Here is a 27,335-nt window from a genome sequence, read left to right as displayed (position 1 = left end):
AAAACCAGCCCACTATTATGGTTTTAGATAAACAAAACATTACTAAAAAGATATGGCAGTTTCTCTCATCTTAGCTCAGAAAATTCTATCACCTGTTTATAGGCTTGTCTGAAAAAGTAGCATGACTGGAGTAAGCTTGGACAATTCAGAAGCATTAGAATAAAATTTAATTTTATTGATTCAATAGAGAAAAATTTATTTTATTGTATTCTTTTTTAATTTCAAAATTCATACTTCTTTTTGGTCCAGTTTTTTTTTTGTGTGTGTGTGTTTACTAAACTGTATCTAAGCCCAAGAATATGGGTAAAAAAGAACTACAAGTTTGGGGGGAATTATTTTTCTGATTTTCAAAATTTTACTCAAATTTAGATATGGAGGAATTATATAAATAACACGAAACATTTTATTATATGTCCATTTTCAATAGATCCTCCTCTGACCAGAAGAATAATGAACATTACTACTTAACTACAATTATCTGTCCACTTCTCTTTCTTGTTTGTTCTTGTAAGTGTTCTTCCACTCCCAGATAAAGACAAGAACAATATTATTGTTACTTTTGGCACCAGACTACATTGCCCACTTGTCTGACCAAAGTTGGAAATCTTTGTAATGGAAGCAAATACATTATAAAGTAAGCAAATCCCTTGCCATTTGAAGGTCTATCACTGAAAGATTCTATAGTCTTCACTGACAAAAATTAGAACAAAGGGACCATTATGTCTTAACCAATAGATATTATCTACATATATGCAATTAGGGGAGATTTTAAACATTGAGTATATTTTTACAAAGGGAATTCTTTTTGCTTTGAGATATGCTGACCCCATTCAAGAATCAGGTGAAAAATAGGCTGACCAAATTTTTCACAGTCACATTCACTGAACTACTAAGTGAACTAATGAACAAAGCAAACTTTGCAAATAACAAGACTCTGAAAATGTTATCAGGGATTTAAGGTGGGTGTGTAAATGGAAGTCCTGAATAAACTTTTAGGCAACCATAGGTGCAGAATCTGCAGTTGGAGGCCTTGGATCCTTCTCCTGCCACTGTTACTTACTAACCTATGATTTCAGGCAACTTACTTCACTTCTTTGGGCCTCAGGTTCTTTATCGTGAAAGAAAAGACCAGACTAGAAGGAATCTCCAATTTCTTCCAGCTCTAAATGAAGTTAAATCTGTAAAAGGTTCTATTTGTTCAAGGCATTAAGAAAATGAGATCTTTCAAACCTTTCCAAAAACATTTATCCACAAATAATTTTTAGATGACATTGGAAGGAATAGTCATTAACCATGGTGTTTTAAAATGGATAATAAATTTTAAAATGAAAAGCAGATGAGAGCTACTGGTATTTATCTGAAAAATACTTATATAGTGCAATGCAAATTCTGTTTTTACAAAGCCAAAGAAAATTGCCACACCTGCTGAATTAGTAGGTCGCTAGCCAATTATAAAAAATAACTTAAAAACCCTGAGAAAATAGATGTGATATTCTGATTGTGAAACTTAGGAGGTTTGGAATAAAATCAATCAAGTTGCTATTGACAAATTCCAGAAATCTAAAGAACTTTGAACTGGTCATTTAGTCGAGCTTCTTCAACTCAACTTATAAAGGAAACTGAGAAGTCAAGTAACCCACACCCAGTAAACAGAGCCAGAATTTGAAACTAGGTCTCCTGATGCCAAGTACAGCATCTTCTTCATTCACTACTCTCCCGATTTAATACTAACATTACCTGAATTTCTGTAACACCCATAATTTCCCCTCAAAAAGTAACCTTTAAATCTTGTGTAAGGAAAAGTGAAGACATAACCTGTTCTTGAATCAGGAAACTTTCAGCTTCTTCATCCAAATTGTGCCAAGATAAAATGGAATTCAAGTAAAATTGTTTCTAGAAAACCCATTTTCACAAGTTAAAAATCCCCCATCACCTATTCTCACTCAAATACTAAAACCTGAAACAAAGGCTACTCACAAGCAGAAAGCTGTCATTGCTTTATTACTATGCTGACAACCAAGAAAATTAAGCTATGGGTTTAATCCCAGAGACGTACTATATATTCTGTTTTGGTCTCTGGCCAAGACTTCAATTTTACATAAAAGGAACTAGTACATGATTCAGTTCTCAGTCTCTGTACTAGGAAAATTACTGACTTAAAGTTTTAGCTGTCTATAGGACCGAATCAGCTGAATTTTAGAAAAGCTTCTCCCAGTGATCCATCTATTTGCATCCAATGAAAGCTTACAGGGTTTCTTAATTACTGGCAGAATATATTAATTGGTATATAAGTCATTAGGAATGGTGCTGAGCTTAAATTACAAATTGAAAAATTATGCACACTAGGTGGCCATTCTCAACAAAGGCTGAGGACTGAATGAGCCATGGAAAACGAGCAATACTTATCTCAATTTAGGAGTGAGGCATGATGGTACAGAATTCCCCTACTACTTACTGGACAAAAAAAAATTTAATCTCCAGAGAAATAGGTCTTAAAATTTTGAAAAAATATTGCTATGTAAAATATTTTTGTGGCGATTCCTTTGTTGGACATTGGTTTCTGACTCATGATAATCTTGTAAACATTTCAGCTGAATAAAATACCCATATGTACAGCTGTCCCATTATTTCATTTGTCAGTACTCAAAAACACATGCCTTTCTTAAGCATATTCTCTTCTCTTTCTTTTACCAGGGCTGTCCCTCGAAAGATTCATGATGAACTGCAACTTTTGGCTATTTGAAATACTGGCTTGAAGGAACCATGAACTCAAGAGGAAAAGGTGGTGAGATCAATGATTTCAAATGCTCCCAGGCTATTCTGGTTTCCTTGGGAATGAGTATTTCAAGGGCAAAGTAGCTGGAAACTGATGAGTTTAAAACTGCTGCCATATTTGGCATTACTCTCCTTGACTCCTGGGGCTACCTGGTAGTCCCTTACCCATCAGTCTGGAATCACACTTCATAAACACTATGCTTCATGTCCCCCAGAGAACATAGGTCTTCAGAACAGTAGCTGCTTACCAGAAAAAAGTTGAGGATCCTTGTTTTTGGTATAGTTGATGCCATTATGTTAATTCCTGACATGAGAAATTTGATCATATTAACTCCTAAAAAAGCATCAGTGTAGCCCAAGAAAAAAGAAAAACAAAACCAAAAACCACATTTCGTTCTTAGAGACGCTCATATGCACAACCTTGACCATTACCTCCTTTTAAAAGCTTCCAAGTGTTGGGTCAATAGTTCTGCTTATTAGCTCAAGTAACCATTATAGTTCCTTCTGGAAAGGATAATCGATTCAGCTCTCTAAAGTTAAACCAAGGTCCATGTCTCACAGGTAACTTCTCATGATTGACTTTCCTGATTTATTCTGCTTAAATCAGAAGTTAAGTCTTCTTTCAAAGTATGTTGACACTGATTAATTTTGTATGGTCCTAAATGATTTTCTACAAATGGCTAATGGCAAGTTGACTAGTTATCAAAAGGTCCATAAACATCTGTATTTTCTTCATCATCTAATTTGCCCAGTTGTGAAGTTTATTCTGTGTGGGTTAGAACTAAGTATATTACTAAGAAAAACAACTTCACATTTTGGCAGATCTTTTCCTGGTAATTTGGTTGTATTATTTAAAGGACAGTAATTTTAGCAGGTGAACATTTGCTTTATGACCTATATCTACAGAGAAAAATTTACTATCAAAGAATAAAGCATTAAAACACAGATAAGGAAATTAGATACTTGAGTTGGTAAGGGGACATTAATGAATACTCTTCCTTATTTGTTTCTTTTTTCTCATGGAAAATTCTAAGGATCATCATTCTTTAAGCTGTTCAACCCTTGGAAACCTATCATTACATTCAGAAAACTACTGAAACCTACATTATATACTGGGAATTCTCCCACCCACATCAAATAATGTCCAAATAGTCACACAATACCATAGATGCTATTAATTGATCACTGACTCATATTGTTTATGACTCATCAAAGTTTCCTAGCGAACGGGTTGCTAAAATTACAATGTTAGTTTGTTTTAGTTTAGCCAGCTGTGCCAACTACCAGTAAAATTTTAAAAAATACATTAAAAAATTAGGCATATCATCATCCTGATAATGTCCCTGTATTTAACAGTAAAATATTTTTTCAAAACTTTACAACATTTTAAACCACTGTCTTATCAGCATCCAAAGTACCTGGGTTGCCTTTTTTTCATTACTAAGTGATTCTTAAGAAAGGTTTGGTGAACAATAATCTTTTTTATATAGAATATATTTATATAAGTAATTCCTTCCATTGGTAGAAATTTAGTGATAAAACTGATGGAAGGGGTTTAAAGTCACTCCAAGGTATGGAAAGTTAAACCTAACTGACCTGTGTCTTAAATTTCTCCTTTTGAAGTAAAAAGGTGTAAATAGCGCTTTTCCTTGCAACTAACAAGGTAATTTAAGCTACTTCAACCTTCTTGCATTTCTCGAATAGTTTCTGTTACCTACTGTGGAGGAAAAAAATCCCATTCAAAACAGCTAAGTTGATTATCAATTTGGGATATTATTTTACCACGAAAAGTCAACTAGCATCGCTTACTTAGTTCAAAATTTCTATTCAATAAATACCATTTTTCTATGAACTAAATGGCATGTCAAAAAGCAAGTCACAGAATCTGGTTGGCTTAGTAGAGTGCATGTTTTATAAATCCTAAAACCGTTATCACTTAGGAACTTTACATATTTCTGGCTATAGCTATAGAAGGCAATTGAAATTTTAGGCTATTAAGCTATTCTTCAGGAGATTTCTCTACATTACAAAATATATTGCCTCAATTTAAAAATCAAAGTGAGCTAAACTAAGCCAAAAATAAAGCCTCCAAGGAATATAGGTTTTATTACTGAGAACGTAAAAAGTTGAAATATAAAGTGGCAGAGTAAGGGGTAAAAGCCTTTGAATTATCACTTCTTTTCACCAAAAAAAAATTCAAATTCAACAAAGGGGAAAAAAACTTTTAGATTTCTTATATGGGAGGAAGAGATTTTCTTCTTAAACATGGATCACAAAACCTTACTCATTTTTTCTCATTAAATTATCAGACATGTAAAAAGAAAAAAATATTTATAGGGTTTCCATTAAGCAACCATCAGTTTGAATCACTGCTAAAAAAAAAAAAAAAAAGATCAACATAACCATACAGCATAAGAACCACTATCTCTACTTAAAAATAAAGAACATCAACTGCCTATTTTCTAAGTCAAAGTGGACTGTTTGCCTAAGAGAGCCAACGTACAGTCACACAATAAGGAAAAGGCAAGATATATCAACTATCTTAAATCATTTTGCTTCTTTTTGGATATGGAAAATATTAAGGCTTATTACCCTGTCTACCCCATCTAGTTTGTTTTTTTCTCTTCCCCTCCCCTCATGCTTCCATTCTTCTCAATCTGGGATACCAATGTAGAAGGCTACTAGACATGGCCAGGCGTGCGGCGGCTCCCAGTGCTGCTGTGGCTGTGCTCCGAGGGATGAAGAGCTTCTGGGACACACTGTGCTCGGGAGAGAGTATAAAAGAGATCTGTTCCATGGATCCCTGGGCACAGGTGCTGTCTTTGAACATTGTAAGGGCGTGGTTGCCAGAGAAATCCTCATTCTTCATATTTTCTGGAGCAATTTCCTCTGAAAAGAAAACACAAAATGTAAAAGCAGCACTAAGCCATCTCCACCTACCACCTCCCTTCTCTATCCAAATTACATCACTTCCTTCTAGGTTATACTCAATTGATGCCTCCTTTTTTTGTTGACAGTTCTCAATGATAGGGCACATAATATGTGAGGTAGAAATGAATCAAAATAATTTTCGGGTAGTAGGGAGAAAATGGTTCAGAGGAAAGGGTGCATTAAGACAAAGCCAATTTATGTCAGGATGGGAAGCAGAATAAAGGTAAGAAAAAGGACAATCTCAGGAAATGAAATTGTCAAAAAAAAAAAAAGCAGGAAAAACAATCCTGAAAAGGGCATAAAAACAAAATGGGTTTATTTCAAACACTAGGTAGACTCCCCATAAGGTTTTATGGAAGGACAAAGGTTAAAAAGTGATGGATGTTTTTTTTTTATCCACATTAATGAAATTACAGACCTGTTGGACTACTCAAGTAGGATTTCAGAAAAAAAGTCCTTCAGCTTTTCTTTTTTCTCCCATAAATAAAGTAAGCATTCAAATGGATCCCTTCAAAAAAGATATTCTAATTCCAGGCTAATGTCAAAGGTAAAATTAAAATGTCCAAATTTCAAAGTCAACATTTAATCAATGTCTATTATGTACATGTCACTGTGGCAGATTCCAGTTGCCAAAGTATCATATCACTAGTTTTTCAGCAAAGGTAAGTAATATATAGGATGGATGGAAATATTTGTGAACTGACCATGCCATTTTATAGTTAGTAATGGTGAAGTAAGAAAATGCTGCATTATTTATAGACTTTTAGAAGTTTTTAAAAATTCAGCTAAGTTAAGGATGATCTTTTGACTGGTCTAAGGGAAAATATGGTTCCTTACTGCCACCATCATTTACCTACCATCTCTGAAATTCAGACTAACTGATAATAACACCCCATCGAAATTCTTGCTATCATCTACCAACCTCCAGGCCACTTTTTCTTCAATGAGCTTTGCACCTATGAGTTTGCTTTTGCTCTCAAAACCCACCCTTGTCACCTTTTTTTTAAACTTCTAGTTATTCACACTGTACAACAAATTGGTGTACTAGGTCTTCTACCTTACCTTGCATGACCTCAGTCATCCCAAACATTGAACTCCCAACTCTGCTTTTCAATGCCTTATCCTTTATCCTTTCCCTTTCCTTCCCTGCTTCTGTCCTCAAACTTGTTCTCTCTTACTAGACAAGTTCTGGTCCCTCAACCCCCGTTTTTCCTGGTCTACTTCCCTTTGCAGTATGAGAAGTGGAAGACTTCTATGTATGTGCACAAGAATCCTGTATCCAATATCTCTAACAAGTTATTCCATAACTTCTGCTTGAAGATCTGGAATGAAAGGAAATCTACCATTCCCAAGCCACTCCATTTCATTACATTTTTTTGGAGGGGGGAAACAGTTCTAATTGTTAGGAATTTTTTCCTTTTATCAAGCCTAAATCTGCTGTTCTACTTATTGCTCTTTTGTCGTGGTATCACTTCAATGACATCATGGTTCTTTTCAAGAACAAAGGACAAACAACACTGTCTAGAAGCAAGGAGAACAAATTGAATTCCTTTCCCATATAATAGGCCTTTAAATACTTTTAGACAGTTAATGCATCTCCCATCTCCCCAAGCTAAACATCCCATTATTTTATGTGATCCTTATATGGTCTTTATTCTTCTTACCATCCAGCTGCCCTCATCTTGATGTTCTCTAGTTTATCAATATTCCTTCTAAAATGTGGCAGCGAGAACTCAATTGTTCTAGCACACTGTATTCTCTTGTTCTACAAGTTATTTTCCTCTTTTGGTCTACTTTGCTTCTCCCCTTCCTGGTTCTAAGCCTACAGAGTCAGTAAGTTCAACAAAGGACCATACTCACCTGAATCCTCTCTCTCTGAATCATGTCTATCATTTTCCTTTTTTGTTGCAATTCGTTAACTACTGAACACTGTAGAGTTACAAAACTATGTAGACTGTGTACTATATAAACTTATGTTATCTAACCCCCAAATGGCCCTTCCCTGCTTCATGGCAATCTTGGATTCTTCCCTGACACCTTATTTCACTCTCCAGTGACTTTTCCAAATTTTGTTAACTCCCATCTTCTTTTTTCCCTCTTTCCATGAGATCATATGAAAAGCATGAGGTCACTATTGAAACCTCGTTTATTTTCCTCAAAAATTCACATCTTTTTATCTTTTTTTTTTGTTCTCAGAGATAGTCCAGTCCTCCTTGCCAAGACTAATATTTCCACTTGTGTCCTTGATCCATTTCACATAATACCCCCCCCACTTCCCTTTATCTCCAATCTCTGTGTAGATTTTCCCCGTTGCCTAAAAACACCATCAAGTCTCACTCTCCTTAAGTTCCCTTCCTCTGACCCTGCTCTCTATACACTTCCTCTCTTTTGTTGTTAAAATTCCAGGAGAGTGGCCTCGCAGTTAAGGAACAAACTGGGCACAAATTTTGCCTCTGACTCTCAAGAGCTTTCTAACCACATTAAGTTCCTTAACTTAAGACTCAATTTCCTCAACTGTAAAATGTCTTTTAGTGCCTATCTCACATGGCTCCTGGGAAGATCAAATGAGAAAATGCATATAAAGTGTTCTATAAGGTTTTTAAAGTACAATGTAATTATTAGCCAATATTAAATTAGAATAGCTTTTGATTACTTTTTCCATTTTCTCATGATGAATTCATTCTTCAATTGCTTGATATCTGTCTTCTGACTTCCTCATCCTAAAGAAATTCTTCTCTTAAAGGTCATGCCCTATGATCCTTTTCACTTCTTGTCTTCCTATATACTTGTTTGAAGTCTTCATTGCTACTGATAACTCTCCCTTCTGAAAACTGTGACGTATTTAATGGATTTTCCTGACTGCTTGATGGCTATCTCCCAAGGCTCTGCTTCATCACCCTTCTCTACGTCTCTCTCCTAGTCATCTGATACGCTCCTTTGTATTGTCATTACTTTCATGCAGAAGATTCCCAAGACGTCAACCCTGATCATTCTCCTAATTCCAGGCTAAGGCCTCCAACTGTCAAACATTTCTACGTGGATATCTTGTCAGAAACTCAAGACTCAGCACATATGAATCTTCTTCTTCCTTCTTAAACCTGCTCTCTCCTCACAATTTTTCCCAGTTTCTCTTAAAGGCATTACTATCCTTTCAGTTATGGAAACTTAATTAAAATCTCAGAGTCATCTCTGAGTCTTGCTTTTTCCTCAAGCTCCATGTCCAACATATTGGCCCAGTAATCAATTCTGTGTCTCTGATGTCTCTTGCTTTTATCTTCTTTCTCTCCACTTAAAATGCTCCAGAAGTCATGAAGGATTGTGAGCTTTGTATTCTTTAGATTCAGCTAACAGCTTAAAACCTCTTGCCTGAACTTTTAAAATAATCTCCTAATTTGCCTCCATGCTTCCATTATCTTCTATTCCCAGTTACCAAACTTTTTTCAAATACAGATATGACCAGGTTACTTTCCTATTTGAAAGTTGTCACTAGTTCCCTAATACCTTTAAGATAAAATACAAATTCCATAACCTTCATCCACCTATAACAGTTCCAACCTATCTTCTAGCCCCATTGTGTATTACTTCCTTTCATGATGAACTCTACATCCTAGTCCAATTAAACAATGGTTATTCCCCAAACTCAAAATGCCATTCCTTATTTCTAAGCATTTTAACATGCTAAGTGTTCGTCTCATCCTCAACTATAACCAGGACTCTGTGTCTGGGCATCTTCTGCATAGGGGATACATTCCTTCTTCTCAACAGAATCCTGCCTTATAGAGTAGGAACTATCATTTTAAAAAACTTTTCTACCAGCACCTAGCACAAAATCTTGCATATAGAAAATATTAATAAATGGTGGCTAAATTGTTGAAAAAATGAAATTCTGAAAACATAATTGGTAATAATCCCAACAAGGAAGAGAAGCTGTATAGGAACTTTTTGATCTATTCAGATTCCAAACTAAAATTTTCTGAATATGGAAAGAGAGGAATAGGGACCAGGATGAAAACGTGAGTGGTACAAGTATGTTTAAAATCCAGAAATAAATATTGCTGAGGGCAACAAAATATATTAACATAATGATACCAAGAAAGTATAGAAATTACTTGACTATTCTGTGTTTCATAATGGAAGAGTATGTAAAAATCTTAAAAAATTTAGATACAGCCTAAAATAGGAAAAAAAGGTAGGAGAGTATTTTAGTCCTATTGGACAGGACAAACATATTCCAAATTACAAAAATTTGTGCATGTCATTAAAGAACTACTGTTAATGAATGCTAAGAAATCATAAAAAAGGACCTAAAACACTTAAAATGGGGGCCAGTGACTGTGGGAATATGGAAGAGGTCAGAAAATCCCAAACTCTCCAGATTTCTCCCACAAACAAAACAAGACTGGTGAAAAACAGATATGATTTGGGGCAGAACAGGGGTCCTTTTACAATAGCTGGAGAAGCCCTGAAGATCCCAGGACAGAGGATTAACAGATATGAAGTAAGAACACCTCTAGGTTTGAAAGAGTAAGCAAGGGAGCCATGGGATTATCTGGGCTTAATAAAGTAGCCTTAGCTAACACCACAGAACTTTCACTTCTTGGACATCATAAGGATTCCAAGGTCTGAGTCTGGGGAGGGTGGCTGGCTGTTGGCTACAGGCACTTACAGGAGGATGGAGCTCTTGCTTTGGGGTTTCAGGTCTGAGAGGGAGATGAAGTGAAGCCAGAGGAACCATTCTTCCCACCCCAGGTCTAGAGATGATTGCAGTGATTAAAAAAAAAAAAAAAAAAAAAAGAGCCGGCAAAGGCGAAAGAGCCAAACCATAGAAAGTTACTGTGGAAACAGAGAAAAATGGAGGTTTATCTTTAAAGAAGAATATTGAAGTAATAAAAGGCTTCCCTACCCCAAAGAGTAATCTTAAATGGTTACCACCAGAAAGAATTTATTGAAGAATTCAAAAAAGACCTTAAAAATCAAATAAGTGATTGAGGAAAAACTTATATAAAACAATCACAAGAAAAACAAGATTATGAAACCAAAGTCAACTAATTAGAAAAGGAGAGGCAGAGTCTTAAAGAAGAAAATGCCTCTTTGAAAATTAGAAATGGGCAAGGGGAAGCCAGTGAAGTTACAAGAGACAAAGAAATAATAAAGCAAAATATAAAGAATTAAAAAAAGAGAAGATGAAATATAAAAACAACAAATCTGAGAACAGATCAAGAGAGAAGCCATAAGAATAACTTGAAAGCTATAATCAAAGCTTGACACAATAATACAAGAAATAATTAAAGAAAATTGCCCTGAAGTAATAGAACAAGAGGGGAGAGGAGAAATAGAAAAATAAATCCACCACCCAAAGAGTTCCTACAAGGAAAACATAAACTAGAATTGAGAAAATTTGAAACCCCTAGATAAAAGAGAAAATTTTGCAAGCAAAAGTAACAACAAAAACACCATCCAAATACGTTGGAGCTTCAATTAGAATTGTACAGAATTTATCGGTAGTTACAATAAAAGACTACAGGTCCTGAAACACTATATGTCAACAATCAAATAAGAAGGGACATGGCCAAAAATAATATATCCAGAAAAAATGATAATAATACTGAATGGGAGCATAAAAAGACATTCAATGAACTGTCATTTTTTCAGGACTTTGTCTCAAATGAACTTGAATTCAACAGAAAATTAACACAAAAGAGTCAACATCAAAGATTAATTTCAAAGGACTCAATAAGGACAAATTGTTTGTTTCATATGTGGAAATGTAAACCCTATGTCTAAGACTGACATTAGTAATTGGGTAGTTCAAAAGAAAGATTGGAGTAGTAGGATTGAGTGTGATATGAAGCAAAATGGTCTAGGAAAAAGTAAAAGTAGTAATTATGTTATACAAATGAGGTATGATAGTAAGAACCAAGAGGAATGAGATGAGGGAAGAGGCTGGTACATCCCCCCACCTCTCACCCCAAAGAGGAAATTATTTAGATTAACAGGAATGGGATAAGGTGTTTTTATTAGTAGGAATAGGAAAAAGATGGAGGAAAAAGATAGGGGGAGAAGCTAAGGGAGAGAGCCATAGCTGATAGGGTGGGGAGGTTATAGTAACAGCAAGGAAATTAACAGGTAAAAGTAAAGTAGAAAATTAGCAGGAACAACAATGATCAGGAGTAGAATTTGTTAGAAAAAAAGTGGTGGTAATAATCATTGATCTTACACAAAGTCAAACGTAAAGAGTCAGTTAAGAGAGAAATCTAGATTTTATGTCAGCCATAGATGTATATGTATATTTAAGAATGTGTGCATAAACCTACATGTGTAGGTTTATATTATGTGTGTATACATACATATACATAAATATATCCATCTCAACTGCAACTTGCTTGGGGAAAGTGGGGAGAAAAAAGGGGAAAAAGAATAAAAGTAAAAAGAACACAACAGAGAACACAAAAAACCTACAAGGAAGCAAAGATGGGCAGTTATGAATACAATGTCTTCTATTATTTTATATGCTTTCTTGAAAGAGAAATTTATTGTTATATATTCTGAATCCTCCCTGATATTCTGCTGGTCAGATAATTTTTTTCTATCTTTTTCTATTTTGTTTTTCTAATTTTGCATTTAAGTTTTAAATAAATACATAAAAAACCCACTTAAGATAATTACTAATGTTGGTGCCATTAAAGGAATGTGATAGGTATAGGATTATCTTGATCATAATTAACTTGAATTTTACAAAAATATTTCATGATATCAGATGTAAATAATATAATTAGGTGCTTCCCTAGCTGATTAAACTGTACTCTGAGAGAGATAATAGACTGAACTGATGGAAGTTATATAAGGCTCTAGCTCCTCAAACTACGGCCCGCAAGTCAGATGTGGCAGCTGAGGACATTTATCCCCCTCACCCAGGGCTATGAAGTTTCTTTATTTAAAGGACTACAAAACAAAGTTTTTGTTTTTACTATAGTCCGGCCCTCCAACAATCTGAGGGACAGTGAACTGGCCCCCTATTTAAAAAGTTTGAGGACCCTTGCTCTAGGGCCTTATTTTAAGCCTTGTTCTATATTTTTTTAACAACCTGGATAAATATGTAAAAAAGATATGATAGTCATACATGCAGATTACAATAGATTAGGCTGAGAAAATGTTAAGATGACAAGATCAAATTTAAGAAATACTGATAGGCTGGAATGTGTCTTGTTGAAACAAAAATGATGAAATATGTTAAGGATAAAGATAAAATCCTGCCTTTAGGTTAAAAAACAAAGTCAAGTGTGTAATTATAATTAAGGAAGACTTGAAAAAAGTTTTTAGGAAAACTCCACAACATTAAGGTGAAAAATTCCATGCAACTTTAGTCTACATGAAGAGAAGTATAATATGTAGATTTGGAACCTAAACCCTGCTGTTTGTTTTTATCAGTTATAATCATATCATATGTGATTATACTGTGTCCAATTTCAGGTACATTTTTTAAGAGATACATTGACAAATTAAAGACTCTTTGAGAGGACAGCAACCAGAATGATGGCTTTTTGGGAAAGTATTTTATATAAGCAATGGTGGAAGAAACCAAGCATATTTAGCCTGGAGGTTTCTGGAAGAGTAGAGGGAGGAAATAGGACATTAAATAGCAGTCCTTCAAATATTTTATGACAATTATATGGAAGAAGCTGTAGTTTACCCAGATAGCAAAACCAATAGATAAAAATGGGACAGAAAAATTCTTTAATTATGGAAAACCTAATTCCTGGAGCACATCAAAATATGACTCACTCTACAAAGTAATGAGCAGTACAAACAGAAATCAGATGATAATCTAAAAGGAACTTCTGCACTGGGTGTCTAGCTGAACTAGATTATTAATACTTCTAACATTAAGATTCTATGAATCTATGAAAGAGAACCAGGATCCATGTAGTGTATAGGATCAAGAATACAACATTACATTTGTCACTCATTTGCAGATATGGGAGTACTTAAACCTACTTAAACCAGTGTGCTTCTCCTGGGAATCAACCACTGTGGGAAGTAAATTACAGGTAAGTGCTGCTGTAGAAAGCTGAATTTGCTTTGGCAGAGTTTGAACACGACCAGGCTCAGAATGGTTCAATTCTGCTGACTGTTGAGAATGGATCAGAGAGATGTAGAAATCTTCCAATGATTTGGACAGTGTGGAAGAATCTGAAGAATCTTCTAGATTTAGTTGCTGTAATTATATTAGAAGGAATGGGGGGGAGGGAAAAAAGAAAAATTAGCACCGTATAATCAGAATTATATCCCCTTTACCTTTCCATTCCTCTCAATGATTACAAACAAAACTGGGCATTTCTAAGAACACTTTGTTGCACAGGAATCAGATTTCTCCATTTTTGCCTAGTCATCAAATCAAAAGTAGGATTAAAGCTATAATACCACCTATATAGGTAAAACAAAAGTTTTTTTTTCTTCTTTACAAAAGTAACAAGTACTACTATAATCTTATCAAATATTTTCAATCACCCAGCAACTATCACTGACTACCATTATTCTTCCAAACACTAAAAAAAGCATAGATAACTTCTAGATTTTCTTTGTTTCAAGTCCAAACATATATCTTAGAATTCACATGACTATCTTGTAACAGAAAAGGTTAATTTGTCACTTTTTTCTCTATGCCTTACTTTCAATCCAACAAATACAAATATTATTTTACTACTGGGATAAAGGGACAAGCACAAAAAAGTCAGATTTCTAGAGTTCAAAGAGACCACAGCAGTCACATAGTCCATTGCAAAATCTAAAAAGAGTACCCATTACAACACAATTGGCAAGTGCTCATTTGGCCTCTCAAGACCACCATTGTAAAAAGGAACCCATTCCAAGGTACTCTATTCCACTTATGGATGATTCTTAATTGTTAACAAACTTTTCCTAACATCCAGTCTAAGTTTGTCTCTCTGCAACTTGCAATTATTGCTCCTAGCTATACTCCTATGGGGCCAAAGAGAACAAGTTTGTCTCTTGCCATATAACAGATCTTCAAATACTTGGAACAGAATGACCTTCTCCCCCTAAGTCTTCTCTTCTCCAAGGTCAATAGAGGATCACAGATTTAGAACTGGACAGAATCAAAGAAGCCATCTAGCCCAACCTTCTCATTTCACAATAAGGTCACACATATGGCATCTTCCTATGGCATGAACTCAAGGCTCTTCATCATCTTGAATGCCCTTCTCTTGATGTTCAACAGCTGATCAATATTGTTCCTAAACTCTTGCACCAGGAAATGAACACAAACCTTGAGATATGGTTTGACAAGGGGAGATACAAAGGGACTATCACCTGCTTATTCTAGAAAGCTCTGCCTCTCTCTCGATGCAGTCCAGGATAGCATTTGTTTTATTTAGCTTCTATTATACTCATCCTGAGCTTTCAGCCTGAACTGTTTTAAATTAACTATCCAACCATGCTCCCCTTTTTCTGCCTTCTAAAACTGATTTTCTGAACCTAAATAACACTTTACATTTAACCCTATTAAAAGCCTTCTTATTAAATTAAGCTTAATGCTGTAGGCTGTTAAGATCTTTTGGGATCTTGATGTTGTCAACCACTGTTAGCTGTGTTCTCAGCTCTCGTGGTTTCAATCTACAAATTTGTTAAGCATGCCACAGATACCTTTATCCAAGAAGCTGAAAAAAAGGTTAAATAGCAGAAGACCATTCCATTGGATTACCTTCCAAGTAAATACGGCACTGTTAATGATTACTTTTTGTAGTCCAATTAACCAATTCTAAAACCATCTAACTTCCATTTTTTCCAACCTCCATTTCACCATTTTTCACAGTAGAAATATGAAATAATATATCAAACACTTTATTAAAAACTTAGGTAAACTAGCTACAGCATTTCCCTCATCTATCAGTTTTTCAACAAAGAAAATAATGGTAGTATGGCATGACTTATTCTTGATAAAACCACGCTGATGGCTCTTTGTGATTACTGCTTCCTTTCCTGGATGTATGCTATTTAACAAGTACTTCTAGAACTTTGTTAGGAAGGAAGTCAAGTTCACTGGCCTATAATTCCATGCCCTTTGTAGAAAATCAAAACATCATTTTGCCCTTTTTTAGTCCTGTAATTACTTTTCCATTCTCTATGACCTATCAAATATCAGTGGTTCAGTTACTGCATCTGCCTTTCAGTACCTGAGAATGTAGTTTATTTCGGCCAGGTGTCTTGAATTCATCAAGGGCAGCTAGGCGCTGTTTTATAATTTCCTTACTTATCTTGGGTATCAATTCTCTATTAGCCATTTTTGTTCTGTCCTTTCCCATCCAAAGGTCATTGTCCTTGGCAGAGAAGAAAGAAGCAAAATAATAACTGAGCAACTCTGCCTTTTCTCTTTTAAAAGTTACTAGTTTCCCATCCACCCCAAGCAGCAGTCCTGTTCTTTAATTTTTATTTTTCCCAGTAGTCAATCCCACCCTAAGACCTTTCTTCATTAGCCTCAGATCATTCTGAGCTTTAGCATTCTCACAGATTTTCTTACAGTACTGTGCTATACTTCAACTTCTGTTACTTACCCTTGTATGTTTTTTAAAAATTAAGTTGGCTTGTGAGTTCCTGTGTATCCACAGCCATCTCTTCAGACAACCTGTTTTTCTCATCCAAATCATTTCCCTTTGTCCCTTCAGAATTTAATCTTTGAAATCTATAATTTTATCCTATGGGATCATACTCTAGTCCTTCCTCTGGACTGTTTAAAATCTGATCTCTCAAAATTTTGGGTTCATTTCCCACTATTCCTCTACCAAATTCTAGGAGGGGGTGAGCACTTTCTTCAAGGTTCCTAACATTTATACCAAGCAATTTGTTCCTCCCTGAGAATCAGATCCAAAATATCATTTCCCCTTGTTAGTTTCTCCATTTTATGGAGAATGAATATTATCATTAAGGCAAGTAAAAAAAAGCTAGTCATTTTACTTAGGGAGAGAGTGAGAATACTAATATAGGTGCAAAATATAGAAGATTCCTATTACTCCTCTACCTTGCCACTCTGCCAGGCTTGTGATTTATTTCCCGTTTCTGCCCAAATGTATCTGTAGTATATTCTGATGAGAAAGTGTGGTTTTTCCAGCATGATGTCCAATTTCACTATATGAATATATCTTCCTAATATATTACATTACATACCTTCCCTGGCCCATTTTTCCAATCCCATTTCTTTTGAGTAAGATCCCTGTCATCAAAGAACTAATGTTCCATTGAATATGTAAATATAGATGTAACTCTCGAATGAACAAGTATAGAAGGCTTACCAACTATTCTTCAGCCAGTCTTTTATTATCTAAAACCTAGATTATCATAATTATTGAGAATAAGAAATCAAGAGAATCATACTAAATTATTTGAAATTGATATTTTTGGATTTAAGCTGGTTAATCCAGAATTATGTCAATTTTTCATTAACAAGGGATAATTCTTGCATTTCCCTATTTCATGTGGTATATTTATCTTAAAATTATAGTTAATGCTTGTGGTAAAGTTAACAAGTCAAGTCTATGGACGTATCCTCTGATTAAAATTGGTTTCAAATAGATACCATATGCTCAACTTCTCTGTGTATGAACTCTTAAGTACCACTTTTTCATTTTTTTTCATTCTATAACCATCCAAATACTTTTCAGCATTAATACTTTTCAGAATTTTTACTTTCTTTTGATAAAGCATCTAATTTTTCATATTTTATTAGAAGTTATGAGGTTATATAATTAGTGCTGTACATTTTGATACCAATTTTGTTAACACAGCATTTCTCAAAACATTTCATAGTTCAGGCCTAAACTTAATTTAGAAAGTAATGTCAGATTTTTTGAATAGTTTTAAAAATGAATCCATAAATTATGTCCAAAATGCTATCAAACTATGCATACCCTTTGATCCATCAGTCTCTCTACTGGGCCTGTATCCCAAAGAAATAATAAATGGAAAGAGACCCACATATACAAAAATGTTTATGGCAGCCCTTTTGTAGTGGCAAAGAACTGGAAACTGAGAGAATGCTCGTCAGTTAGAGAATGGCAGAATAAATTATAGCATATGAATGTTATGGAATATTATTGTTCTATAAGAAATTTGATCAGCAGGATGATTTCAGAAAAGTCTGAAGAGACTTACATGAACTAATGCTAAGTGAAGTGAATGGAACCTGTATAATACTCTACACAGCAAGATGATGATAATGGGATGATCAACTGCGATGGACTTGGCTCTTTTCAACAATTGAGGTGATTCCAGCCAGTTCCAATAGACTTGTGATGGAGAGAGCCCAGAGAGAAGACTGTGGGGGGATTGAATGTGAATTGCAACATAGTATTTTCACCTCTTTTATTTTTTTGCTTGCTTTTTTTCTCTTTTTGATCTGATTTTTCTTTATCATTTCTATAAATGTGGAAATATGTATAAAACTGCACATGTTTAACATATACTGGGTTATTTTGCTGCCTAAGGTGGGGATAGGGACAAGGGAGGGAGAAAAATTTGGAACACAAAGTTTTGCAAACATGAATGTTGAAAACTATCTTAGCATATATTTTGAAAATAAAAAGCTATTATTCAAACAAATAAAGTGAATTCATAGCTTTCATGAGTCTATGATGTTGAATACTGTTATGTACTTTCTTTTTTTCCCCATTTGACAGTATTTAATTTTTTCCAATTACATGTAAAGGTAATTTTCAACATTCATTTTTGTAAAATTTTGAGTTCCAAATTAATTTTCCTCCCATTCCTTCCCCCCTCCCCAAGATGGCAAGCAATCAAATATAGGTAATACATGTACAGCAATATTAAAAATATTTCCACATTAGTCATGTTGTGAAAGAATTATCATAACAAAAGGGAAAAACCATGAGAAAGAAACAAACAAAAAATGAAGATATTATGAAAATATTATGCGTTAATTTGCATTCAGACTCCAGGGTTCTTTCTCTGGATGTAGTTAACATTTTCCATCATGAGTCTTTCAGAATTGTTTTGGATGATTAAATTACTGAAAAGAGCTAAGTCTATCAAAGGTGTTCACTGTACAATGCTATTACTCTGTATAATGTTCTCCTAGTTCTGCTCATTTTATTCAGCATCACCCTATCTAATTTTTTCCAGGTTTTTCTAAAATCTACCTGCTCATCATTTCTTATAGCACAATAATATTCCATTGCATTCCTATACCAAGCTTGTTCAGCCATTCCCTGATTGATGGGCATCCCCTCAATTTCCAATTCTTTACCACCCAAAATGAGCCGCCAGAAACATTTTTTATATGTGGATCCTTTTCCATGTTTTATGATCTCTTTCGGATTCAGACCCAGTGGTGTATCGCTTTATCAAAAGGTATGCAATAATTTTATAGTCCTCCAGACGTAGTATCAAATTGTTCTTCAGAATGGTTGGATCAGTTCACAACTCCACCACAATGCATAAGTATTCCAATTTTCACATATCCTCTCCAATATCTATCATTTTCCTTTTCTGTCATATTACTGGCATATACTTTCAGAGCAATCTTATCAAATCTGCATCTCTACACAGAGTATCAACATGCTGCATTACAATCTGTTGAATCTTCCCAGTATAGATGGGAACATGTTATCTAGATGTTCTGAATGGCCTCCTCAATCTTGCTGATCAGTTTCTGAACGTCCTAACTGTTGCTATTTCTTTTTCAGGGACAATTTCATTATTGATAACTTCACCATGCTATTCGCCGACAAATGAGAAATCAACCAAAAAAGTTCAGCATACAATTTATAGAAGCTGCTGGTAAACTTCATTAGTTCACCAATTTTAGAGCTGGATTACTTAAAAGAAAATTGACATGAGGGTTGATATAATGGTATAATTGGATATTTATGAAGCTTTTCAGATTCTCTGACTCTAATATAAACATACAAATTAGTGCCTAATGAAAGATGCTCTGAGAGCTCATATATTTTTCTTTTTTTTGTGACATGAAACCAATTTTGGTTAGGATGGTGATCCTAAGCAGTTATTTTGTCAAAAATATTTATTCAATTCTGCAATAAAGATATTTTTTAATTGTTGATTTTCCTCTGAATAAAGGCTCTGAAGGCTTCTAATCTACTTTTCTACTGTTCTACTTTTGATATTACACTTTCATATGCAATTCAATAGTTTTATGTACTTTACACAAAATTTCTGCTGTCTGATGAAGCAGATTGAGTAAAATGAAATATACCAAATTAGCTTGGCATGTTCTATTAACTCTTTATTAAAAAGAATTAATTCTGAAGAAAGAGAAATAAAATAGGTGGTTATTAATGGGAAAGGCTAAATAAAAGTGGCATTAAAATGCAATAGAATATTGCTCTGCCCTATGAAACAAGAAATGCAAAAATTTTGGAGAAATAAGAGATGACTTTCTCATAAAATTTGAAAATTTCAGCACTAAAAACAAAGTAGATGCTCATTAGTTGGGAAATGTCTAAATAAACCATGGTAAATAAATGATAGAATGTTAATGAGCTTAAGAAACAATGTGAAGAATTCAGAGAAATACAGTAAGTGAGTTAATGCAAAGTGAAGTAAGCAGACCTAATAAAACAATGTTATACAATAGCTAAAACAATGTAAAAAGAAAGAATAACAACCACAACAAAACCCTAAAATTAAAACACTGTATAATAATGACTAAGCTTAATCCAAAATCAGAAATGAGAAAATGCATTTCCCTCCTTTCTCTGATATGGCAGGAAACTGCACAAGTGGAAACACTACCTTTATTTTGTTAGATTTAATTGATATGTTGGTTTGTCTTTCTGAACTGATTTTTTTCCCCTTCTCTTTCTTTGATATCTTTTATTATAAAGGATGACACTTTGCTGCTGAGTAAGGTTTTGGGAGGTACATATTTGGAAATAAAAGTAACATAAAAATAAAAGATAGCAATAAAATTTAAAATAAAACCATTTTGATGAAATTAAGATGTGAGAGAGGAATATTCTGGAGAAAGGGAGAAGTGGAATAGAGCAAATTATCTGTCTTTAAAAAATGAAGCAAGAAAAAGCTTTTACAATGGCAGGCAAAAATGGAGAGAAGAGGAGGAATTCATCAGAATTGGCTCAAATGGCAAATGACATACATTCTCAATATGGGTATAGCAATCTATCTTACCCTGCAGGAAAATAGAAGGGGACTGGGATATAGGAAGGGGGGATGATGATAAAAGAAAGGGCACACATTGAGGAAGGGAGTGCTTAGTAGCACAATCCTTTTGAGAAGTGACAGGGTGAAAGGAGAGGAAGAATAAAAGGGGGAAAATACAGTTAGTAATAGTAATTGTAAAAAGACTGTCAAAGCAAGTTTCTCTGATAAGGCATCATTTCTCAAACATAGAGGGAACTCAGACATAGTCATGCCCCAATTAATCTATAAATTCATACATTTCCATTGACTTAAAGACACTAAAAATAATTCAAAAAGAAAAAGAAAAATGACCTATATGTACCAAAAATATTCATAGCAGCTCTCTTCTCGGGGCAAAAAAAATTTAGGGGGATGCCCATCAATTGGGGAATAGATCACTAAAGTGTGGGTATGTCTTTGTGATAAGAGTATCATTACTCTATGGAAAATGATGAACAGGATGTTCTCAGAAAGAAAAATGAACTTAAGCAAAGTGAAATGTTCTGTATATGAAGTAATAATGTTTTGGGATGACCAGTTACAAATGACTTTGCTATTTTCAGCAGTACAATGATCCATGACTACTTGTGTCTGAATATATATTGAAGCATTTTCTCTTTCTCTTTTTTTAAACTTTATCTTGAGGGTTTCTATTGCAACATGATTTTTATGGAAATATTTTGCATATTATATATGCATAATATTTTACAAAAATAAAAATGTAAAATAAAATTTGTTTTATATGTAACTGGAGAAAAATATTACATCAAAAAGTTAACAAAGTATGAATTTTTCCATTTAGAAATAGTTGTCGGAATTAGCAGTTAACAGTAACATTAAGCAAATGTTCATTATTCTTAAAGTGACTATTAGACTTCAACAGGAATTCATTAATATTGTATGTTTAAGCTCCTCAAGGATAGAGAATGTATTTTTAATCTTTGTATCTTTATCATCCCTCATAGTATGCCTTTCTCATTATACATGGATATAGGAGAGATCTCTAATTTCAACATGGAAAATTTTTGGGTGTGGAAATTTCTTTCATCAATGCAGACAAAAATCGTAGATAGGTTTCTGAGCCACAGAATAGGTCTTTACTAAGGCCATACTAGTCATCCTCTTCTGAACATTTTTCAGCCATAAATATTTCTCCTAAAATGTGGCACACAGAACTGAGCATTTTGCGTCATATCTAGTCTTATGAGCCTAGCTTAAAATGGAATGAAGAATAAGAGAAATTCAAGATGGAGAGAAGGAAAACAAAGTGACAAAATTCTCAACATAGTTAAATCTTTCCCATTCCTTAAAGTTATTCATAATTCCCCAAAGTATTGAGAAACTTAAAATATTTAAGTCATTATCTGAAATGTTTGTATAAGCATCTATTCTAAGATTGTATACAAAATCTATAATACACAAAATGTGTATTATAGATTTTACTATTGAGATTATTTTGCCATTATATTAGTAACAATTATTAACTTGGGATCCAGACTTTTCTCCTTTATTTCCTCATTTAAGGCCAGTCCTTGTAAAAGTCAGTTTTAGAAGGACATGCCTGATTAATGAGATTGCCCTGATCCTCAAGGTGCTCTTCAATCTTGGCAGGACCCTCCCACCCAACTAGGAGACTTAACTTCTGTTTGAAGTATATAAATAGAATTCAATTTGGATAAATTCTTACTGGGGCAAGGGGGAAGTCCTTGTCCTTTTGCTCCTCCATTAAAGTTTAGGATAAGCCAGCTCAAGAAAAGAAAAACAATTAAGAGTGGTCTGGATGGAAACAGGACTCCCCCCCCCCACACACACACACCATTGCTGAAATTGTTAAATCTTATGATCATGCCTTGTTCTCCACAAAAGGAGCTGAAGATTTCTACTGTCATAATGTTCACCAATGAGGGCTGTGTCAATGGCATTCCTCTTCAAAAAAACAAAACAAAACAAAAATCAACCCCCCCCAAACTAAGGCTTTGAGGTTCTCCATGGGTTAGTTGTTGTTTACTAAAAGAAATCCACGGCCATAGATTTATTGATTGTTGGCCAGTCTAAATAATACATTGATTATTCACTACCCAGAATTCTCTTCCTTGGGGTTCCCCCACCCCCCCACCCCCGACACAACATTCTATTAACTTTTTAAAAAGTTTTGATTTCTGACTTTTGGGCAGCAATTGTCAAAATAGCAACCTAATTTGTTCCCTTTTGCATTTTTTTGGTGTGTTTTCTTCAATTACTAAAATGTCCTTATTCAATAGGTTTTCACCCTTTCCATAATGAATTAAGTATAACATGTCAATGACTTCAGCAATAAATATGCCTTTAATGATTAGGTATTTGAGTTATCAAGTATAATTGCCAAAAAAATTGAAGCGAATTTCTTTGATGAAGGCCTCATTTCTTTTGAGAAATTTCATATAGAGAGCCCAGTCAAATTTATAAAAAGAAGAGATATTTTCTAATTGATAAATGAATAAAAGATAAAAATAGTTTTCAGATGAAGTAATCTATAGCCAGATATAAAATGCTCTAACTCATTACTGACTGGAGAAATGCAAATGTCCTATCAAATACCTACTATTAGATTGGCTAATAGGACAGAAAAGGAAAATGACAAATGTTGGAGGGGATGTGGAAAAATTGAGACATTACTGCATTACTGGTGGAATTGTGAAGTGATTCAACCATTTTGTAGAACAATTTGGAAATATGGCCAAAGAGTTATTTTGACCTAGCCAGGTCTGTATCTCAAAAGAGATGTTAAAAAAGGAAAAGGATTATATGTACAAAAATATTTATGGCAACTCTTTTCTAGGGCCAAGAATTGGAAATTGAGGGAATACCCATAAATTGGAGAAATGCTGAAAAAATTATGGTATGTAATTATGAAATACTGTGCTATATATTGGAACAGGGTAGCCTCAGAAAAATCTGGAAAGACTTTCATGAGCTGATACAAAGTGAAATGTACTATATACAAAATGAGAGTAATATTTTAACATGATCAGCTGTGAATGACTTAACTATTCTCAACAATACACTATCACCTAACATGATTCATAAAGAAATGTGTATTTAAAAAATTAATATACACGTATAACCAGAAAAAAAACAATAAAAAAGGAAGGGAAAAAAGATGACCCAAGACAACTCTGAAGGTTTTATGATGAAAGCATTATCCATACCTAGGAGAAAGAACTTATGGTATCTAAATACAGACCAAAAGATACTTAAAAAACAAAAACAAAAACCTTTTTCTTGAGGATGGGCTTTTTTGGGTCTTTTTTCTTTCCCAACATGACATGGAAATGTTTTGTATGACTACATTTGTATAACCTATATGGAATTGCTTGAATTCTTAATGAAAGGGGGAAAGTAGGAAAGGAAAGAATCTAAAACTCAAAAGTTTTAAAAACAAATGTTAAATTTTTTTTTTACATGTAACTGAGGAAAAAATATTAAAAAATTTTTATTAGTTATTTGATAAGAGTTCCAATTACATTTTATATATGGTTTTAATTATAACAATCTTTCAACAAATTCAATCTCACTTAATACTTTACACTTCAACAATACCTTAATTTCATATAAGTTGTTCTGTTTTGTGGGAAACATCCCCTTCACCTAGGACAAATTTTCAAGCATTTCTGGCCTGTTGATAGGCAGGATGACAAACACCATCATTAAGATTACAGCCAAGACAGGTTAAAATAACTGAATACATATGTTCTTAATGTTTGCCATGGTTTAGTAAAATTATAAACTAACAAAATAAAGGAGTCAACTCAGTGAGTCAGTGAAGGTCCAACTCTAGAAAAGATTTAAAGTTCTTAACTTCCCCAACTGGCCTTCTAAACTATGAATTTTTCTCTCCTTTTTACATTGTTGTTAAAACGTATTTACAGCAACTCATTTTCAGCTAGTACTTTAACACTATGAGAAATTATATTCCATTTACTCATATATATTCCTACATATGTGTAAAAACTGTTCAAGTGTTATGTGGGCAAATAAACAAGTAAAGTAAACAAGAAAACAAATATACAGAATCCACAAATGACCAAATAGATTATAGTAATAATTAACTTTAAGGTAAGATTAGGTCCAGTATTTTAATTCTACAGATTGGGGACAATTTACTCCAACAATTAAGGTAATATATAGTATAAGCACACAGGATTTAAGAGACCAAGTTGAAGTTTCTAATTTAGATTGGTTAGTTTAACTCTAGTATGAATAAAGGTAAAAGGCAAAGTACAAAAAACAAACCTTAACTTTGGTGGCAGTAGTAGTAGTAGCAGCAGCTTGATTAACAGAAAAATTAGGGAAAATAACAGCAAGAGAAAAATCTTACTGATGTTTAACAGAAATAGAAGAATCTTGGCATTCACAAGACCTAAGTATCCTAGGGTACCTCAAACTGAGGAGGCCGTATTCTCTTTGATAAAAGGCGACCCAGGAGTTCAAGGGAAAAAAGAAAAGGATCATGCAGTGCCAACATAATAATTTAACTTTTTTTGGTAGCTGTTTAAAAGTGGCTTCTCATTTCTCCCATTTTCACTTTCTTCTTCTGAAAGCAGGCAGGAAGGAACACTAACAAGGTGGAAACTGGCTAAGAGATTTAGAGGGTTCTGTGACCACCAGAGTGAGAAGCAGAAGAGATTTTAATAGAACAAGCAGATCAGTCTCCTAATTTTCTGGATGAACTGAGGCTCAGAAAAGGGAAGGGACAATCCCAAGGTTTGAACTAGAAAGCAGCAGAACTCAGATTCAAACCAAGTCCTCTGTCTCCAAATTTAGGCTTGTTCCCACATAACTGGGAGGGGGGGGTAAGGGGTCGCAAGAGGGTCTCCTCTGTGATTTTTCAAAGCTAGATAGGAAGCAATAAAGCTCAAAAGAGGGAAAAGGCATTCAAGGGAATATTCTAGTGTTCCTGCCACATCTAAAATTACTGGTTGGTTGTTTGAACAAGGGAATATCATGGCTTACCCAGAAATAAAGAAAAGTCCATGAGCCATTGGTCCCACATAGTAAGTTTATACTTTATGGCTGGTATTCTGTCTAAAGCTTGCATTTCTCCTACTTAAACCAAAAAATGTTTAAACTCAGCTCTGCTCTTGTCCTTAGGTAGGACGAAGACATGAGGATATCAAAGGAAGATTAGCTGCAGCGGAGCAACCAGATTCCTGTAGCCACAGGAAAATAAGAGTATCCTGGAAAGAAAAATGTATTCTACCTAGAGTCTACTTTGTGTAACAAAAATGTTACTCTTGTCTAAAAAGGCAGTGTCTTCCACCTGAGGGTCTCACCTCTTTTCAAGGGTTGGGGGCACTCTGCCACACTATTCTGCTTCTCCATAGTTTACTAAGTTTTTCCTTAGGGCTTATACAAAAATGCCTTTTTGAAACTGCTCTCTTTTGCTCCGAGATCTGGCCTGTTCCATAGAACAAACCTTCACATACTTGTCCTGGAACCCTTTTCTACAAGTTTTAAGAAAAATACATAAAAATCAAATAAAAGTGGAAAAAATTCAGAGGTGTACCCAAAGTCAAAGTGAAGAGTACTTCAAAAACAAGAAAGGATCTCTCCCCACCCCCAACAAAGGCTCAATTCTCTAGAGTGGGGATCTGCACTACGTTCCTGCTTTTTTTGTATCCGACTCAAGTTTTATTATATTTAAAAATGTAAAAAAAAAAAGTCTAAGCCAGTAAGCCAGTGAGGCATTTAAGAACAGTCAGCTGGTTTGTCCTCTGACTGACCTCTCTCTCTCAAGAGCACAGGGCAACCAAAGAGCAGACAAACGAGAGAAAAAAACTAGTTCCCTCTAAACTAAAGAGCACATTCAGCAACCTTGTAAAAATTGTTTCCTGATATCTGATCAAGGCTCTTACCTACAAAGTAAGTTCTCCTTAATCATTTTTGCTGTGCAGTCATTTTTCAGTTGCATCCAATTCTTCTTGACCCCATTTATGGTTTTCTTGACAAATACTGGAGTGCTCTGCTACCTCCTTCTCCAGCTCATTTTACAGATGAGGAAATTGAGGTAAACAGAATAAAGTGACTTGCCCAGTCATTGTGAGAAATACTCAAAGTGAGGTTTCCATACTGGCCAATCAGCTTTCAGAAGGAGGAACCAGCCTAATTGCAAAGTGCAGACAAAGGGGGCTAGGCTGGCCCCCAGCATAAACCAGTCAGGGTCAATGGGAGGAGACGGCTTTTTCTACACTGTGCTTGCCTTACAAGCTCATTGCAAGTTATCTGACCCACCCTAGCGGCAGCATTAGCCCCTGTTAATGACTGAATACGGGATGTCTGCCTAGGGGGCAACAGGTAAGAGCAGGATGAGGAGGCCTGTGACTCGAAGGGCTGGGCCCAACCACAGCTCAGAGGACAAAGGCTTGTGTCCGCTTCTTTATCAGCCTGTGAACTCATGG

The 27,335-nt window shown here is 34.6% G+C and overlaps 1 protein-coding gene across 6 annotated transcripts in view; it reads right to left on the bottom strand.

The window, feature by feature from the left end:
• Nucleotides 1-231: 231 nt before the first annotated feature.
• TDRD5 (tudor domain containing 5) overlaps nucleotides 232-27,335 on the bottom strand; it is a 64,026-nt gene continuing 36,922 nt past the window's right edge. For 3 of the 6 annotated variants that reach the window (XM_031936964.1, XM_031936966.1, XM_031936965.1), the window contains 3 exons: nucleotides 15,900-16,043; nucleotides 13,702-13,921; nucleotides 233-5,664 (listed from right to left, as the gene is read on the bottom strand). In XM_031936964.1, the coding sequence (XP_031792824.1) occupies nucleotides 5,411-5,664; nucleotides 13,702-13,921; nucleotides 15,900-16,043 (618 nt within the window). In that variant the 3' untranslated portion in view covers nucleotides 233-5,410. Of the gene's footprint in view, nucleotides 5,665-13,701; nucleotides 13,922-15,899; nucleotides 16,044-27,335 lie in introns of all 6 variants that reach the window. The other 3 variants (XM_031936967.1, XM_031936968.1, XM_031936969.1) reach the window with 3 other exon arrangements.

The sequence above is a fragment of the Sarcophilus harrisii genome, chromosome 4 (assembly GCF_902635505.1).
Source record: "Sarcophilus harrisii chromosome 4, mSarHar1.11, whole genome shotgun sequence".
Classification (NCBI taxonomy): domain Eukaryota; kingdom Metazoa; phylum Chordata; class Mammalia; order Dasyuromorphia; family Dasyuridae; genus Sarcophilus; species Sarcophilus harrisii.
The sequence above is the reverse complement of the archived record's forward strand: the minus strand, read 5'-3'. Positions and strand labels throughout refer to the sequence as shown.